General features: G+C 42.8%; 1 protein-coding gene across 6 annotated transcripts in view; it reads left to right on the forward strand.

Annotated features, from left to right (window-relative positions):
* The first annotated feature begins 16,705 nt into the window (after nucleotides 1-16,705).
* Nucleotides 16,706-20,087, forward strand: part of Gpatch8 (G-patch domain containing 8) — a 90,720-nt gene continuing 87,338 nt past the window's right edge. For 3 of the 6 annotated variants that reach the window (XM_047543719.1, XM_047543722.1, XM_047543718.1), the window contains exon 1: nucleotides 16,758-16,804. Coding sequence is in view for 1 of the 6 variants with exons in the window: in XM_047543717.1 (XP_047399673.1) it covers nucleotides 16,760-16,804 (45 nt within the window). In the remaining 5 variants the exon portion in view is untranslated. Of the gene's footprint in view, nucleotides 16,805-20,087 lie in introns of all 6 variants that reach the window. The other 3 variants (XM_047543721.1, XM_047543720.1, XM_047543717.1) reach the window with 2 other exon arrangements.

A 20,087-nucleotide genomic window follows, 5' to 3' on the forward strand; every position in this document is an offset into this window, starting at 1 on the left:
TCTGTCCTTGGCCCTAAAAAAAACAAAAACAAAACAAAACAAAACAAAGAAACAAAAAACCAAAATCAACTCAAGGCCTTGGTATCTGATCTCACATCTCAGGAGAAAACTGCAGATCCACTCTTAAAATGGGGTTTGGGTTTCCCCAGGGGGTTCTAGGGAAGGAATCACTCAGGATTATTTCCTGTAAAATTTAATGACCTTCTTTCCCTTCAGAAATCTCCAACCTCTGTCCTGGAAGAGTGCCCCATAAATGAAAGAAGAGATGTGAGCTCACATGTGGAGGTGAGCGAGTGGAATGGATGAACTGGCCAAAAGGAAAGAACGACTGCGGGGACCAAGGTCCAAGTCCGTTGCATTCATTCCCTCCTCCAAAATCTGTCCCCAGGAGTTTCATTGCTAGGCCTGAGTTCCAGCGCCTCACAAGATTCCTGGCAGTCTGGGCATCCAGATTCCTGGAATCTTACTTTGCTCAGCCAGTGGAGGAACTGGGGGCCTCTGGACTCCTTAAGCCCTCCTGGCCACCTAACTCCCCTGAAGAAAGAATATAATGGGGGTCAAGTGTTGGGAGCTCTGGGCAGGAAGCAGTTGTGAGCCAAAAGCAGGAAATGCTCCTGAGAGCTGTCCTTCCACAGTCTTCCCCTTGGGGAACAGCCAGGTGGGAGGACCTGGGACAAGAAGGGAAATGGCAGAGGCAGAACCAGGCAGGGGCTCTGCCACTTGATGCCTGCCTCTGTCCCATCCCCACAGGAGCTGGCAGTTCTCCAGTCCATCCCTCCCAACATGAGGCTTCTGGGGTTCCATCTGACTGACCTGAGAGCCCCTTCTTCAGCCTGCAGTCAAGATGGTCTGAGATCCACAGGCTGGACTTGATCCTTCTCCTTTGCTGTCCCCAGTGCTCTTCTCCCCAACACAGAACCTTCCCGATGCTTGGAAATTCACCTGGAACCTGCCACCACCAGCACGCCCTCCACAAGAAGTCCCCACCTCTGGGCATCTACACCACTTAGTTCTCACTTGTAGAATATATGGCACACTCTCTCAGGTTTTATTTATTTTGGTACCAAGGATTGAACCCAGGGATGCTTGACCTCTGAGCCACATTCCCAGCCCTTTTTATTTTGAGATAGGGTCTTGCTAAATTGCTTAGGACCTTCTTAAGTTGCTGAGGCTGGCTTCGAACTTGCAATCCAATCCTCCTGCCTCATCCTCTCAGCCTCCCAAGTCGCTGATTACAGGTGTGTGCCACCATGCCTGGTTCTTTCCCTGGTTTTAGAATTATGGTTGGCTGTTTTTCCTTGTCTGAGGATTCTGCATCCCAGGAATGAAAATACTCAGGAAGAAAATTGTGTCTGTGCTGAACATGTACAGACATTTTTCTTATTATTCCCTGAACAATAACAACTATTTACATAACATATACTTATCATACCTGTTAGGTATTTTAAGTCCTCTAGAGATTTAAAGTATACAGGAAGTATACATAGGTTATATGCAAACACCATTTTATGCAAGGGATTTGGGCATCTGAGGATATTAGTATCCATAGGGGTCCTGGAACAGATCTTCTGTGGATTCTAAGGGAAGACTATATTTGAATTTTCCTGTCTGTACAGCTTTTCTCCACAGAAAAATAATTCAAGCTGGACTCAATGTCACACTCATGTAATTCCAGTGACTCTGGAGGCTGAGACAGGAGGATCTCAAGTTTCAGGTCAGCCTCAGCAATTTGGTGAGACCCTACACACCTTAGTGAGACCTGTTTCAAAATGGAAAAAGGTGGGGGGTGCTGGAGATATAGCTCAGTGGTAAAGCACCCCTGGGTTCAATCCCCAGTACCAAAAAAAAAAAAAAAAAAAAAGAAAGAAAGAAAAAGAATTTGAAAAAGAATTTGAATCACATATACCATTTTAAATGTTTTAGTAGCCACAATTTAAAAGGTAAAAAGAAGGGCGGTGGGTATAGCCCGGTGGCAGAGTGCTTTCCTGGCATGCATGAGGCCCTGGGTTCAATGTCCAGTACCACAAAAATTAAAATAAAAAATATAGGTGAAATGAATTTGTGTGTGTGTGTGTGGGGGGGTACTGGGGATTACTAGGCAAGTGCTCCACCCCTGAGCTACATTCCCCTTTTTAAACTGTCTTATATTAAGATAACCCCTTGTAAAACTATCTTATTTTGAAGCCAGAGAGGAAGGCATAAACCTACACACTTATAATCCCAGTGATCTGAGAGGGAGGCAGGAGGATCACAAGTTCAAGGCCAGCCTGGGCGATTTAGTGAGAACTTGTTTCAAAAAAAAAAAGAAAAGAAAAAAGAAAGAAAGAAAGACTGGGGATGTACCTCAGTGGTAAAGCACCCCTGGGTTCAATCACCAGTGGTGGTAGTAGGGGAAGGATGGAGAAACCCAGTTTTTAGAACCAGATTGCTGGGGTTTGAATACTGGCTCAGCCATTAATTGTGTGACCTTCACCACTCTATTCCACCTATAAAATGGGCCTAACAATTTTCATAGAGTTGTTTTGGGGATTGTATGAAGGACTTAGAACACTGCCTGGTACACAGTAGGGGCTCCATGAAAGTTAACATCATCTCTGCAGGATGGTAACCTTGGCCCCAAACAACTGTTTGCTGAGACAATGAAAGAAGTAGTCCTGTGCCCTCCAGCTCATTGGGGTAGGAGTAAATGGGTGCGGTGAATGAGTTTTGTCTGGAGAAGCTGAGATAGGTTTGAGAGGAGAAGGTTGTGAGGCTGGCAGAGGCTCTTTGGAGGGTAACATAGAGGTTTACAGTGTGCTGCCTTGGAATTTGGAAAAAGTAACGGACCGGCACAAGACCTAGATGATTCACGGCTGAAATGAAGTTTCTAGGGTTCAAAGAAGGAAGGCTGGGAACTTCAGAAAACCTTTCTCAGAGCAGAGTGAAGTTCGGAACTTCCTCGAACCAGGGGTGATGTGGTTATCTGAGTGCTTGGCGAAAGGGTCTAGTTGGGACAAAGGATCTGATGAGAGGGCGGCTCCTGGCCCCTGGTGGGTACCCTCCTTCCCTCCTTGTTGCTGCCTGAGAAAGAAGTGGTTGAAAATTGCATTTTGAGGCTACAGTGCCCTCTGCTGGACCTGGGGTTCTAGGGTCCTGGGGGCGGCAGCAAGAAGAAGTGATGCTAGGTGATCTGGGAAACAAGTGACAAAATTGTGCACAGGGGAAGGGACCACGTTCTGTACCAGACGTGGTCCTTCCCACTTCCTAGACAACCCCGAAAGATTGCACACTTGAAATCCCTTAACAAGAGTGCAGAAGACTTTGCAAAATGAGCAAGCCCTAAGTCTGATTGCCTATTGGTTCATCTGTATTTACCCATAGCTGGTGTAGTTTAACATGTATTATATTTAATTTATTCCACCACATAACCCTTTAGAATCCTAGGACTGCAGGTTAAAATTAAATAATAATAGCAGCTGACAATTATATAACCATACTATATCAGGTGCTATTCTTAACATTATTTTACAGATGAGGAAACTGAGTCACAGAGTTTTAAGTTACCTGCTAATGTGACACAGATGGAAGACCAAGCAGCCCACTGTTTCCATGAAATATTTAAGACCATTTTCCCCCTTACATAAGATTCAGTGAGCCTTGGTGCTCCTTCCTAAGCTTCTTTTTTTTTTTTTTTTTTTTTTTTTTTTTTTTTTTTTTGCAGGAGAGGGGGATGCTGGGACTCAAATCCAGGTTTTCACACATGCTAGAAAAGCAATTTACTACTGACTTAGACCCCTAACCCTAAGACCTTCCTACTTCTGTTTCTGATTTTCCAACCACTGATAATTCTTTAAAAATCAGTGCATTTATTCATTTGTTGTTCATGTACGGGAGAAAAAGTAATATATTTTCTTCTCCATTGTAAGGTTCATGGCTGAGATCCCTGTCACAAAAGACAGGCTAACAAGAGAAAATCATACCATATTTATTTAACCAAAGTTTTATGTGACAAGAGAAACCTTAGAATTAAAGACCCAGAGACCTAGGAGAAATTGTACTTTTGTTCTGAGGCTGATGGAAGAAATGGATATTTGTGGAGAAACACAAAAAGAAGTATGAACTAGGGGCAGGAGTTGTGGTTCAGTGGTAAAGTGCTTGCCTGGAATATGTGAGGTCCTGGGTTCGATACTCAGCACCACATATAAATAAATAAAATTGAACAAAAGATCCATTGACAACTAAAAACGAACACACACACACACAAAAATTGTATGACCTAGCTGGGCTTGGTGGTGCACACCAGTAATCCCAGTGACTCAGGAGGCTAAAGCAGAAAGATTACAAATTCAAGGCTAGGCTGGGTAACTTAGTGAAACCTTGTTTCAAAATTAAAAAAAAATCAAAAGGGCTGGGGATGTAGCTCAGTGATAAAGCACTGCCCCCCCCCCCAAATAAAGAGGTATGATCTAATAGTATTAACCTGGGGAGGGGGGACTTGGCAAGATCTGGTTTTTCAGGTTGTTTTTTGTGTGTCTGTATGTTATGCTCTCTTGACTAGGGGGCAGGATACCTGTCAAATGAGGGACTCATGACCTATTTTAAGGGAAGGTAGGTTAGGACAGCTCTCTCACAGAAGGCCAGAAAAGGTCAGAAAGTGACCTCTCCATAGTGCCATATTTTGGGATACTGTGTCCTGCATCCTGTCATGTGCTTAATCCATGGCAGACATTGTACTCAGCACTTTGTTGGATTATTTTACTTAAACCCCATAATGACCTTATGAAATGATTACTATCATTTTCCTTTTTTTTTTTTTTTAATTAATGTTGGGGATTGAACCCAGGACTTATGCATGGTAGGCAAACGTTCTAACACTGAGCTCCATCCCCAGCCCTAAGATTTTCAACTGATTGGATGAGGCCAACCCACATCACTGAGGATAATTTTTTGGGGTGAGTACCAGGGATTGAACCCAGGGGTACCTAACCATTGAGCCACATCCCCAGCAATTTTTATTTTCTTTAATTTTGAAAGAGGGTCTAGCTAAGTTGCTTAGGGACTCACTAAGTTTGCTGAGGCTGGCTTTGAACGTGTGATCCTTCTGCCTCAGCCTCCTGAGTCACTGGAATTACAGGTGTGGGCCACTGTGCCTTTCAAGCTGAGGATAATCTTTAAAGTTGACTGTGAATATTAACCATATGTACACATGTGCCATTCACCACAACAATGCCTACATTAGTGTTTGATGGAATAATGGGTACTAGTGTTGTCTAGTACATGTTCTCATACAAAATAGCCATCATGCCCAACAGGGCTACTTGCCAGCAAACCAGCAAGCCATCAAGGAGAGTCTCTGGAGAGAGATGACTAAAAAGAGTAAGGTGTACATGATATCAGGAATTGGGGAATGACATCTCTTTCCCTTGGCCATATCTGCTGGTTAGAGAAGCAAGCTGTGGGTCTTGCCCATCATCAAGGGAGAGGATTACACAATGTCATGAATACAAGGAAGTGGGGTCATCTCAGCTTGTCTGCCTCAGAAGCTAAGGCTCAGAGAGGTTCTGGAGAGCCCTGGGGCATGTGGTGGCGAAGCTGGTGGTCTGATAATGGCTCTGTTTGTTGGAAGCCTCTGCTCCACTCCTTGCTGGTTCCATTTTCACATGCCATCTGGAGTGTGTGTCAAGGTTCCTGTCTCCTTCACACTCTTGGACAACTTGGCTTCTCCTGAGTTCCACTGTCACAGGCAGGCCCAGGATGTCAAATCTGAGTCTTAGCTCCAGATGGTGTCTAGTTCTCATCTGCTATATTTCCAGTCAGGTGTCTCATGGTGTAGCGAAAGACTCTGGCTCAGTCACAGCTCTCTCCCAATCCTACATGGTTTCTTCTTCCTCCTTCTTTCAATCTCCTCCTCCTTCTTTTTTTCTTGTACTGTGGATTTAACCCAGGACTGCTTAACCATTGAGCTACATCCCCAACTCTTTTTTATTTATTTTGAGATGAGGTCTCACTAAGTTGCTTAGGGCCTCTCTAAGTTGCTGAGTCTGCCTCATATGTGTGTGTGTGTGTGTGTGTGTATAAAATTTTGACTACATATTCATCTGTTGATAGGCATTTGTGTTGCTTCTACTTTTTGACTGTTTTGACTGTTATTAATAATTCTGCTATGAACACTCATGTGCCATCCCTTCTGGCATCTTGGACCTTCCATAGGCTATCATTTTCCTTCTACCTGAATGCAATCATTTAGAAGCTCTTTCAGTGAGACTGGTGACAAAGTTTCTTGGTTTTTACTTGTTTCAAAATTCTCTCTCTCTCTCTCTCTCTCTCTCTCTCTCTCTCTCTCTCTCTTTTTGGTGGTACTAGGGATTGAATCCATAGTTGTTCTACCACTGAGTTACATTCCTGGCCTTGAGACAGGGCCTCACTAAGTTGCCAAAGCTGGCCTTGAATTGAGATCCTCCTGCCTCAGCCTCCTGAGTTGCTGGAATTTACAGGCATGCACCATCATGCCCAGATATTTTATTTAAATTGTTTGTGATTCTCTACACTTCTATAACTTGTGGATAGATACTTCATCAGTACTGAAAAATTTTCAGCCATTATATTTTCAAAATCTTGAGTTTGTCACATCCTTTCTTTCTTTCCATCTAGTACTCTGATTAAACTATTTTACTTCCTTCAATTTATCTTCCACATCTCTCAAACTTTCTTCTCTTCTTTAAAAAATATTTTTCAATTATAGATGGACACAATACCTTTATTTTATTTATTTTTATTGTGGCACTGAGGATGGAACCCAATGCCTCACATGTGCTAGGCAAGTGCTCTACCACTGAGCTACACCCCTGGATCCTTTCTTATCTCTCTCTCTCTCTCTCTCTCTCTCTCTCTCTCTCTCTCTCTCTCTCTCTCTCTCTTTCCTGCATTCTGGGTAATTTTTTCTATTCTGCTTTCCAATGTCTTTCGACGGACTCACTTTCTTTTAGGCTTTGGCCTGGAAATTCATCTCTCTTATCAAATATCTGTGATATTGTTAAGGAGATTTTTTGAGAAAAAAAAATTCCCTTATCTAGCATTTGAATGTGTTCTCAGTGGGAAAGTTAGTGACTAACTTATCATTACTGGAAACGGATGTCCTTCCATCCTCCTCATTCTGTTTGATTTGTTCTCCCTTCCCTGTGATCCATATTGGGGCCACTCTTCAAGGATTGCCTTGAATATTGTCTCCAATTCTGCCACTCCCACCAGCCCTCCCCTGTTGAGCTTTCCTGACTCAGAACCAGAACTGATTCTTCCATTCAGTGGCAGCATCTTGGGACTTCTCTTGTATGGTTGAGTGGGTATTGATTCATGTCTTCCCCATCTCAGAAAAGGCAGGACCACTCCTGATTAGTGGTCTAAAAACCCAACAAATCAGAGGGTGTTGTGGGGGTGGGGGAGATGAAGGCTCAGTAAGTTTTTGGTGTCTGACCAGGCATTTGATGACACAGGATAAGACCCCTCTTCTTCCACACTGCTGCACTAAAACCCTGTTGACCCCCGAGGACCTCCTACCCAGAGCTGGAGGCTGCCAGGAGCGGGAGTTTAGGTCTTTACAGCCCAGATCAGAGACATCTATCTGCCGGGGGCCAGTAAGAAGGCTCATTTCCGGTTCAGTGTTGTTTTCTCTTGAAGGTTATCTTCACTTTCTGATATACAACACCCCTTTTCCCCCCCATTTTATTTTATGTGGTGCTGGGGATCTAACCCAGTGCCTCATGCGTGCTAGGCAAGCGCTCTACCACTGAGCCACAACCTCAGCTATGATTATTATTATTTTTTTTTTTTCATTTTAATACAGGGTCTCACTAAGTTGCTGAGGCTGACCTTGAACTTGTGATCTTCCTTCTAAAGCTCCCAAACTGGTGGGATTACAGGTGTGGGTCACAGCATCTGGCTAAAATTAGAATTTTAAATGTAAGTAACAAATTCGCAAAATTTGTATGAAAATCTAGAAGTGGGTTGGGTTTGTAGCTCAGTGGTAGAGCACTTGCCTAGCACGTGTGAGGCACTAGGTTTGATCCTCAGCACCACATAAAATAAATAAATAGGGGCTGGGGCTGGGGCTCAGTGGTGGAGTGGCTTGACTAGCATGTGTGAGGCACTGGCTCCATTCTCAGCACCACATATAAATAAATGAATATGAAAATAAAGGTGCATCAACAACTAAAAAAATTTTTTAAAATAAATAAAATAAAGGTATTAAGTCCATCTATATCTATAAAGAAAATTTAGGCATCTACCTGTGTAAAATAAGAATGATAAAATATTAACCAAGACTGAAATCTCAGAAACTATAATAGACTATGTAAAAGTTAAAACATTTGTTTTGGATGGAAAAATAGAAGATAAACACTGACATTAGGAAAACAGATTTAGAAAAAAAAAGTTAATACATATGGCAAACCATGGGTTAACAGCTCTATTATACAAATAGATATTACAAACTGACAAGAAAAAGACAAAACCAACCCACAGAAAAATGTCAATGTCATAAATAGGCAATTCATGGGAGAACAAGTATTTTTAAAAAGACACAAATTAACAATTAGACAAAGAAATGAAAAATCAAGTAAAAATAAGATGTTACTCTGTATCCAGTAGAATAACCAAAACAAAAGGGATTGAAAACTGCTTCCTGGAAGGAAAATGGAGAATGTTACATATTTGGATATTGTTAGGAGAAGAGGAGGGTGGTATAGACTGCTGGAAAGCAATTTGGCAACTTCTGTAAAAACATATCTAGGGCTGGGTGGGGTGGTGCATGCCTGTAATCCCAGTAGCTCAGGAGGCTGAGGCAGGAGGATAGTGAGTTCAAAGCCAGCCTCAGCAAAAGCAAGACACTAAGCAACTCAGTGAGACCCTGCCTTCAAATAAAATACAAAATAGGGCTGGGGATGTGGCTCAGTGGTTGAGTGCCCCTGAGTTCAATCCCTGGTACTGACCCCCCAAAATCTAGAATCTGGGCCTGGTGTTGCATGCCTATAATCCCAGCAATTCAGGGGGCTGAGACGAAGTTTGAGGCTATTTAGCAAGGCCCTAAGCAATTTAGTGGGACCTTGTATCAATAAATAAGCAAACAAATAAATACATAAAAAAGGTTTGGGGATGTAGGTCAGTGGCAGAGTTCTTGCCTACTACATATGCTCCTGGCCCTGGGTTGGCCCCCACTCCCCACCCCTGCAACAACAAAGCAAAACAAAACAAAACACCCTTCATCTAGCACCAGGCACAATGGTGTATGGCTGGGATTCCAGACACCTGGGAGGTCGAGGCAGGATTGCAAGTTTGAGGACAGCCTCATCAATTTAGTAAGACCCTCAGCAACTTAGTGAGACTCTCTCAAATTTTTTTTTAATTAAAAAATATTTTAAAAGGACTGGACTGGGGTGTGGCTCAGTGGTAGAGTGCCTCTGGGTTCAATACCTAGTACCACAAAAAAGGGGGGAAAAAAAAAAAAAAGAGTTGACCTTCTGAGTTGACTTAGCCTATACCACAGTATGCCCTTTACAGACTCCTTGTCCCTGTACCCAGAGGCACTGAGGGTCACATCTGAATCATGTCTGTCTCATGCACAAATTAAATATTCAGTAAGTCTCTTTGAGTGATTACTTCTTCACCCATCATGGAGAGTCTGCAGATGGAAGGTGGGTGCTATAGCTTTGTGCCTCACAGAAACTCTTAGAGCAGTCCACCTCAAATTTTTTCCTTCTTCTTTTTCTTCTTGTGCTGGAGATCAAATCCAGAACCTTGTGTATCACTTGCCAACAACATGCTTTATCACTGAGCCATCCCCCAATTCCCCACTACACACCTAAAAAACAAATCCATCCTTCTTTTTTGCAGTGCTGGGATTGAACCCAGGGCCTCACACATGCTAGGCAAGCACTCTACCACTGAGCCACACCCTCAGCCCCGAAAACCATTTTTCATTCCATCTTTTTCCTCATTCCCAACATCTAATCCATTATCTTCCTGCCAAGTTATCTTCAAAATATACATTAAATTGGGATTGGGGATGTAGCTCAGTGGTAACCAGTTTGGCTAGCAAACACAAAATCCTGGGTTCAATCCCCAGGACTGAAAACAAAACAAAACAAAACAAAAATCCCCAAAAAAGTTGCCTTCTATTTCTATCACTACTGTCTTTGTCCAAAACATCACTGTCTATCATCTCTCATGGAAATTACAGCTTTTATTGTATGGTCTCCCCATATTTCCATTCTTACTCCCTTATAATCCATACTCCACACACAGGTAATGATGGAAATGTAAATAGGACCATACTGCTTCTTTTCTCTAAATCCGTTAAAAAATTTCCTCAGGCATAGAATATGCTCCAACTCCTTATAGGAACTTCAAGATGGTCCCAGGTGAGCTGGCCCATCTCCCTTTCACTTCGTTTCAATCTTCTTCCCCCTGTGGGGTGGTGGTGGTACTTGACTGTAATTCCAGTGACTGGGGAGACTGAGGCAGGAGGATCACAAGTTCAAGGTCAGTCTCAGCTACTTAGTGAGACCTTAAGTAACTCAGAAAGACCTGTCTCAAAATAATTATAAAAGGGGGTGGGGGCGCTGGGGATATAGCTCAGTGGAAGAGTACCTCTGGGTTCTATCCCTAGTAGTTGGGAGAATCTGCTTCCCCCACTTCTTACAGTGTTTTAACTAGGACTGGTACCCAGTGAACCATGTAAATGTGGGTCCTTTGTTTAAAAAAATTCTTAAGAATTTCCAGGCATCCATAGCAATGCATTAAACCAACCAGGGGACTCTTTGGAGTATGGGGCCATTCTGAGTGCAGAGCTCTGAGTGACCAGCCCTGGCTCTATCTCTGGCTGTGCCTCTGCCTGGAACACTCTGTCCCAGTTTATAACTCCCAGCTCTCAGCTCAAATGTCACCTCCTCCTGAGGTCTCACCTGACTCACTGAATTTAAAGTAGCCTCATCCAGTTCTTCTCTGTTACATCATCCAGTGTCATTATTATTATTATTTTTTAACATTGTATCTGCCTGAAACAATCTTGTTTTTTCTTTGTGTATTGTCTGTTTCCTCACCTGCTCCCCAGGCTAGAACATGGACTGGATGAGAACAGAGACTTTTCCTGCTAAGCCTGTCATCTCAGTGCCTCTAGCACCCAAGATGGGCTGATTCAGACTAGGCACATGGTGCATATTTGATGAATAAAGGAATGGATGTGACAAAGAATGCCCTCCAGGAAACAAGTCTAACTTTCTGGTCACCTATTGCGGGGTGGGGGTGGGAGGCTGTGTAGCAGCAGTGTTTTTTTTTTTTTTTTTTCCTTTGAAAAATGTTCCTCTCTTCCTACTGCTTTAATTCCATCCCCCTTTCACACAGTTGTGTTCCTGTTACTACAGATGAAACTGTTGCTGGAGTCCTAGCCCATAGGCCTGACTTTGGAGGTTCTAATAGATCAGGTTCAGAGCCTGGCACCATGGCGCACGCCTAATCCCAGCAGTTTGGGAGGCTGAGGCAGGAGAATTGAGGGTTCAAAGTCAACCTTAGCAATTTAGTGAGGCTCTAAGCAATTTAGGAAGACCCTATCTCTACATAAAATATAAAAGAGGGTTCAGTGGTTAGGCACCCCTGGCTTCGATCCCTGGTTAAAAAAGAAAAGAAAAGAAAAAAAAAAAAATCAGGTTCAGGTACTTGCCCTAAAAACCAAATAGAAAAAGTTAATGGTGATGAAAATCAGTAAAGGAGCCTTAATCAAAATAGCCATATTGGCAAGGCAAAGTGAGATCAAGCATCTCAGGCCTTTATCTGGAGTGTTGACATGAGCTTTGGGTTTAAATAGAAGAAGAATTAGGGCAGGGGTCAAGAAGTATGCATAATTAAGCAGTCTTGGTCAAATTGTGGTCTGGTTGATCATTATCTCAGTTCTGGTTCTGCCAGGTGGCTCCAGAGAAGTCCTTATCAGTTGAGAGGGCAATCTTCATTTGCTGTTTAGGATGCTTATCTATCAGACCTGTGATCCTAGAAAGAGGAAATCCGGTTCTCATGAGTCTATTGCTCCTGTTTCGGTAGGGGGACAGTCTCATCATGGGGTGATGTGCCTGCAAGGCTCAGCTGTTCCAAGAAGGTGTGGGGTAGTGACTGGAGACGTCTAGGCATCATCCAGGGGTCTGAAACAGGATGCTGTAAATGTTCCTGCAAATCTTGTCTCTGTCTTAAAGGGGGGTGAGATAGGTTAGGTAAATTTAGGCTTAATAAGACATGTATTACATTTATTTATTTATTCATTTATTTCAGTACTGGGAATTGATCCCAGGGCCTTGTGCATGGTAGGCAAGCAGTGTATTACCAAGCTGCATTCCTAGCCCTACCAATTTTTACATGAACATTTCTTGAATGATTAACATGTCTATGTACAACACTGAGCAGATCACAAAGTTTAAGGTAATGAAGGAGACAGATTCAAAATGAAGACAGAGTTGACAAGATTTATCCTACTTTTAGTTATCCATTAGGCATCTTGCAAGTCTAGCAAAGGCAGCCTCTCTAAGTTCCTTTATTTTTATTGACAGACCACATTCAAATCTTTTAGTAATGTGACCAAGAATAAATTATTTGACCTCTCTGAGCTTTGCCTCTCTATTTGCCCAATGAGGATAATTATGCTACCACCTCTTTGCATCATTTTGGGACAAAAATGCTATCACACCTATGAACTATGTTATCAGTTTAAGAGAGGCAGTAGTGAGAGTTGGGTGCAGAGATATGTGTCCCAGCCATGCAGGAGGCTGAGACAGGAGGATCACTTGAGCCCAGGAATTTGAGGCCAGCGTGGGCAACACAGCATGACTTTATCTCAAAAGAAAATGCCAATTGCAGTGGCAAATGCCTGTAATCCCATCAACTCAGGAGGCTGAAGCATGAGGATCACAAGCCAGTCTCAACAACTTAGCAAGACTGTCTCAAAAAATAAAAAGGACTGGGGATATAGCTCAGTGGTCTAGCACCCCTGGGGTTCAATCCCCAGTATCAAAAAGAAAAAGGAAAAAGAAGAGGAGGAGGAAGGGGAGGGAGAGGAGAAAGGAAGGAGGAGGAAGAAAATGGTGGTAAAATGAGAACACAGAGTTCTGGTTCTAGCTCTTCACTGACTACTGCATGACCTTGGTCAAATGATTCCAACTGTTGGAGCCTCCACATCATATTCCTCAAAATGGTTGCAGTGACTAAATGTGGTGGTGCAGACCCATAAACCCAGCGACTCAGGAGGCTGAGACAGGAGGATCAAGAGTTCAAAGCCAGCCTCAGCAACAGCGAGGCACTAAGCAACTCAGTGAGACCCTGTGTCTAAATAAAACATAACATAAGGCTGGGGTTGGGGCTCAGTGGTAGAGCGCTTGCCTAGCACACATGAGGCACTGATTTTGATCCTCAGCACTGCATGCAAATAAATAAAATAATAAAAGGTCCATCTACAACTAAAAAGAAAATATTTTTTAAAAAACCCCACAAAATAGGGCTGGGGATGTGGTTCAGTGGTTGAGTGCCCCTGAGTTCAATCCCCCAAATAATGATTACATTGGTTTATAAAACACAAGCAGCAGCCACAAAACCAGAGTGATACCCTAAAAGGGTGAAAAAGAGAGGAGAAAATTCCTCATTATAGAATTCCTATTGTAAAAGAAATGATAGAATTAGGGTCATAATTTTGTAATTATTGTTTGTAATAAAGAATTCAGGCAAAGATCATATGTGGATGATAAAACCATCCAGTGAAAGCTGATTGAAAAATAAGATAGTCACATGTTTTCAAAGTTACCATCCTTTACAATGTAGCAGTTGAACTGACAACCCCTTAGACAAAAAAAATGAAACTCAACATTACTAATATGGAGACAAACCGATACTATGTGCCTCCTCACTGATACAACATCACCTATTTAGTATTGTAAGGAATGTTTAACCTGAATTTAATCAGGAGCCAGACAAATCCCAATTGAGGGACACTTTACAAAACAATGGACCTGAACTCTTTCCAAATGTAAATGCCATGAAAGACCGCCAAAGTCAACTGAACAAAAATTTCTAATTTCCAAAAGTTCTCTCTTAACCTTTGAATACTTTTTTTTTCTTTTCTGACATCTCATGCTCCTTGATGTGTTCGCTAGTTCTCTGATGCCATCTTATGTCTCCATGGTTATTATAATTCTTCTGATGGTTTCTTCATCTCTTTTATTTATTTATTTTTATTGTAAACAAATGGGATTCATGTTTCTGATTGTACATGGAGTAACAGCATACCATTTACATAGGGTAATGACATTTGATTCATTCCGTTATTTCCCCCCCCACCCCTCTTTTCCCTCTATACAGTCCCTCCTTCCTCCATTCTCTTCATCTTTTTTCATTATCTCTGGTTCCTCTGGAAATTTTTTTTTCTTTTTGGGGTGTGTGTGTATCTGGTGTTTCTTTCCTTGTACATGTTCCCTTCAGATGACTAATAATTCTTGGCAATATATTTATTTTATACCTAAGAGGGAGGGACTAAAAAGCTGAGTGGAAGTTTTGTATGAATGGGACTTCCTGAATGATGCACTTCTCTGTGGGGTATTTGGGCAAGAACATGATCTTCATGTTGGGGAGGGATACCTCCCCCCTGCCACCCCGTTGTGGATACATGAAGATTTTTCTTCCCTAAAACAATTTTCCCAAGAAGATTCCTATGGTCTCTTGCTGGGAGAAGTTCTGACTCTCTGACCAGACTGGGCCTTTGCCAAATCTTCCCAGTTCACCAGATATTTCCTCTTCAGTTGTGCCAGGTATGCTAAAGTCCAGAGTCTACCTGGTTTGGTCTTTCAATAGAAAAACCCTCCAGCTGCCACCTAGATGGTAAAAGGGATTTAGAGTTTAACTGCTCCCCAGCCTGCCTTGTAACCAACCCTTTGCTTTCAGCCCAATCCAGACCCTCACCATCAGTGGTACCAGGTGCTGCCAATACCTAGGCCTTTCTGGTACTCCTCAGTTTTAATAAACTTTCCTGGCATCCTGCACTCCAGAACTTATCCATGTTCTCCAGTTTCCACAATGTTATTGATAAATCTTGTCTGATATTGATCCTTCGCCAGGGCTCTTTGCCCACGTGTTTATGCTGTTCTCATTCCTCTGTTATTGTAGTGGGGTTTTGAGAGAGGAGGTAAATGTGTGGTGTGTAGCCATGTGATCTGATCTAATCAGTTATCCTAAAGCCTCTTTACAATGTTTGAATTGTGTGCCCTGCCTCCCCTTAGATAGGGAATTCTTACTGTATTCTGCAAGGCCTGGAAGTTGTGTGGGGGCTGAGGATCACAAGAGGGTGAAGGATACACAACCTTCTTCTAAAAAATTACATTCCATTTGATTCTTTCAGGGTAGAGTAAGGATCATTTTTCCATTATGATTTCTGTCAACTACTCTTTTCAAAACCAGGGAAGTCCTGCCACCCTTCCTATGTATTTTGGCTAGGGGTGCTGGAGTACTGGGTGAGGTCCTCAGGAAGGGTATAGGATGGAAAAACTGATTCCTGACCCACAGAAAGTCAGCACTGGGCAGGCACAGTAGAGATTAATTACTAAATTCAATTTTCAGTTTATAAAAAGGACGCATGTCAGAGTAGGGTGACACAACAGTAATCCCAGTGATTTGGGAGGCTGAGGCAGGAGAATCACAAATTGGAGGCCCGCCTAACAAGAGGCACCTGGCACAAAAAAATAAAAAGGGCTGGGGTTGTAGCTCAGTGGTAAAGCACCCCAGGGTTCAATCCCCAGTTCTCCCGCCAGGCTCTGGATTCAATCCCCAGCGCGGGCGCACACACAAAGTAAACTGAAACCCAGAGAACTTTAATTGATTTGGATCAACTTCAGTCCCTTGAGAAATACTTCTCTCCAAGGATTTCTCGAAAATGTCAAGCTCTTTGCAGTCTTGGGCTGTTAAGTCTAGTGTTCCCTCTGCCCCAAGGCTGGGAGCCTTAGGACCAAGGTCGTTTTAGAGGTGGTCCTTCTCACCACGGCACTCAGTTTTGTCGTTAATGTTCAGTTATGTAATTATTTTACTAGTTATCTGACTTCCCTCCCTGGAATATAAGTCCTATGGGAGAAAGGATTCTTCCTCTTCCGTCTTCAGGGTGAAAGAAGATCGGACACTAAATAGTCCAGTTACCGTGATTTGATCATTACACGTTGTATACAGGTATCGAACTGTCATACTGTATGGACCCTAGAAATAAGTACGAATATTATGTGTCCATTAAAAAATACACTTAAAAAGATAGAAACTAGTCTGGTTCTAAAGTCTGCATTTCCAGTCCCTACATGATGCTGTCATTTGGTGAATAACGAAGAAGATAGACTTCTGCGAACACAGAAAAACAACTGTGAGAAAAGAAACCATCGGAGAGGGTAAAAGGAAAACGTCCAGAGCGAGCCGCACCTTGCCCTTCTGACCTTTCCCTCCGGAAGTGCTTCTATCTTTCGGGCGCGAGGGCGCACGCGCGGTCCCCCGAGTTGCTCTGGGGGTTCGCGGAGCGGGGACTTGGAGGGGGGTTCCGCCTCCGGGGCTGGGAGGCGCCTGCGCCGACGCGGCTCCCGTCAGGACGCGCGTTCTCGCTCGCTCACTCCCTCGGTTGCGCGCGCCCGGTGGGCGTGGGAGGAGGCGGGGAACCAGGGAGGGGGCGGGCGTCGCGGGAGGGAAGGAGCGAACCGGAGAGCGTCGTCCTGAGAGGAGTGAAGGCGGCAAAATGGCGGACCGCTTCTCCCGCTTCAACGAGGACCGAGACTTTCAGGTAAACACGGGCCTCGCCGAGGATCCGGGGAAGCCTCTAGCGGCTCCCGGAATCTCCCTCGTCCCTGTCGCCTGACTGGCTTTCCTTCTGGGCACTGCTCGGGCTGGCGAACCGCCTCGCTCTTCTGCTCGGATTTCTCCAGGGGCCTCTCAGCTTGAGCCGAGGCCGCATCTCTTACCCGCATTCTCTTATCTTTTTAAACCCAGGTTTGGCTTTGCGTGTCGGAACCCCAGCCGGGCGCTTTTGTGGGGGGCTGTGCTTTCGTCGGATCAGGGTCCTGCGCGGGCGCTGGACTGGCTCCCAGGGGAAAAGAGCGTTGGCTGGGTTGGAAAGGCTTGGGGCGAGTGCTGCTGAGGCCAGGGCTTCCCAACGCCTGCCAGGTTTCGCTCACACGGATCTTCTTGGGGTTATCCTCCGCTTTTTCTTCACTGTGATAGATATATTCTTCTATTGTCTTAATTTTCCTTTTTTTCTCATCCGGGAAAAGGGTACTTTAGTTATTAGACGCTTTTTTTGTTAGTCGAAGATTGAAATTTCTCCGGGTTATTGAAAGGGCTGTTGTTATTAGGCCGTTATTTGGGCTTGGAAAACAATAAGTTATAGGAGTGTGGGCCGCTACCAGCTTAACTGCAAATCCTACCTCGAAAGGAGATTTGTAAGAAGCATAATGATAATGGCCTTTCCAAGTGTGTGATAACAAGTGCCAATAGCAAGATTTTTTTTTTTTTTTCCTCCAGACGTTGGTATGGAAAAATACCCTTGTGATGGCAAGTTTTATTTAGGGAAAAAAAAAAAAAAAAAAGGCTGAATAGAAAACTCGTCTTTTGGCTGTTTAAAATATATTACTGTTGGGCATTGTTTCCGCAGAAATATCAGAGACTGAAAGAGATTTAGTGGAGATTGGCTATTTCTAGGTAAAATACGTCCTCTGAGTCCCAAAGAAACCACTGCATTACTACCGCATATCCTGGCAACAGCAATTTGGGTCAGGGGATGAACCTCAGGACTCAAGTTTTTAATCTCGCTGCAGATCTTCCTCAAAGCAACACCGGGATGTTCTAGATGTGTCTCAGAAAGCAGTTGAAGGGTTCGAATTCCCTGAGATGTTTGGGTTGGTAAATAAACAGGTAAAGCAGTTTAACAGTTTAAAACCAACTCTGTTAACAGTGTAGTACATGGAACACTATGAGAAGTTTTGCAGCATTAAGGGATCTGGGGGCTGTTGAAAAGCCTTGTGATCATGCGTCTGCTCAGTAGCTGCAGCACAATACAGAATCTCAGGGGTATTTTAAGAATACCAGGAAGGTCCACTGAAGTTTGGAGCAGTTCATGCTAGCCATTTGACCCCTGAGAAAGACTTTGTTTTAAGCACGCACCAGAAAACATGAGTGGGATACAATGTGTGAAACTCTTTTTGATAATTTTTTAAGGAGACATATTGATAATGAAAAACCTTCAGATGCCTTTTAGAAAAGAGAATTCCAAGGTGACCTAATACAATTGAAAACAAATATGGACAGTTTTAAGTTTTGGAGAAAAGTGACTGTCAAACAGAATTTCAGCAGGCCTATCAAACAAACAGGGTTTGCGGATGTTGAATGAAGATTTTGAAACTGTAGGCAGCAGGGTGTGAATGCTGTTACACACACACACACACACATACACACACATTCACAATTGAGGTTATCCTTTTCAGTACCTAGTTTCTGAGATGGCTGTCTTCTGGGGGGGTTACTATACGACCTGATTTTAATTGTTTTAGTGGTCATTTGAAGATACATACAATTTAATTTTCTGCTTTTATGTTGAAATAACCCACCTCTGCTGTGTTGGTTCAGCCAGGAAAATGTTTTTTTTAAATTCATATGTTCCAGCATTTTGGGTAAATAGAGTATTGGGAATGGAAGCCTTTTAGACAATTAAAAGATGTTAAAATTTTTGTGACAAACCATCCCCCCCCACACCCCCCCTTGACTCCACGCTTTTTGGTGGTGATTGGTATCTAACCCAGGACTTTGTGCGTGCTAAGCAGGAACTCTACAACTGAGCTACATCCCCTGCCCCTTTTGTAAACTATTATGCTAACATTTCTGAAAAGCATTCACTTAAAAATCCTTAATGGCTGCGGGTGTAGCTCAGTGGTAGAACACCTGCCTAGCATGCATAAGGCCTTGGGTTTGTCCCCAGCATGGGGGTTGAGTAGGGAGGAGAAAACTGGTATTTTTTTTCTGGGTGGCTTACTAAAGGGGAAAATATAGATTGACTTTCATTAATGATGCCCTTGTTTAATATTGGAGAAAAAAATGAAATGTAATAGGATGCTCCTGCAAATAATGTATCTGAAACATTTTTCAAGTTCATGTTATTCAAGATTAAATGTGGCCTCCTTTTAAGGTTTAAGTGATAAATGAGTTGAAACCACTGACTACACTTGAAAACAAACCCATAGTAGGTTTCCAAACACAATAGATAGATCTTGTTGCTTTAAGCAGATCTCATAGCATTGGAAATTTCTCTGTTCATCTTCTCTGGTAAGTTCCAAATGACTCTCATTTTCTTTGTCTTTAATTTGGCAATATAATTTAAGATTTTAAAATTTCACTCTTTCCCAATTTACTATCAAGTGCAAATTTTGGAGAGTTTGAATGTTCTCTCTTGAATTTGAACGTGGTAGAAAAGAGTTGGGCTTATTAGATTTTTGTGAATATTGAAAGTTTCAATTTTTTTTGTGCTAGGGTCAAACACAAGACTTCACAGGTGCTAGACAAGGAATGTACCACTGAACTAGACCTCAGCTCAGTTGTTTTGTCTAATATAGTGAGAAACTTAACGTTGGTATGCCATTTGAAGCCCTTATGAATATAAAGAGTAATTGTTACCAGTGATATACATTTTTAAAAAAAATTTGGTTACTATTATAATAATAAAGAGGTGCCTGGAGTGGTGCATGCTTGTAATCTCAGTGACTTGAGAAGCAGAGACAGGAGGATCAAAGCCAGCCTCAAGAACTTGGAGAGGTAAGCAACTTAGTAAAACCCTGTTACAAAGTAAAAAAGGTTGGGGATGTATGTAGCTCAGTGGTAAAGTGTTTTTAGGTTCAATCTGGATACCCCAAAACAAAACAAGACCCAGATACTATTCTATAAGATTTATGTGTGTCATCATAATCTTTACAATAACCCTATAAGGTAGGTACCACTCCAATTTTCAGATGAAATAGCTGAGGCATAGAAAGTTAAGGAAACAGATGTGTATAACACATCCGATAAATGGCAGAACCTGA

This window comes from Sciurus carolinensis, chromosome 3 (genome assembly GCF_902686445.1).
Source record: "Sciurus carolinensis chromosome 3, mSciCar1.2, whole genome shotgun sequence".
Taxonomy (NCBI): domain Eukaryota; kingdom Metazoa; phylum Chordata; class Mammalia; order Rodentia; family Sciuridae; genus Sciurus; species Sciurus carolinensis.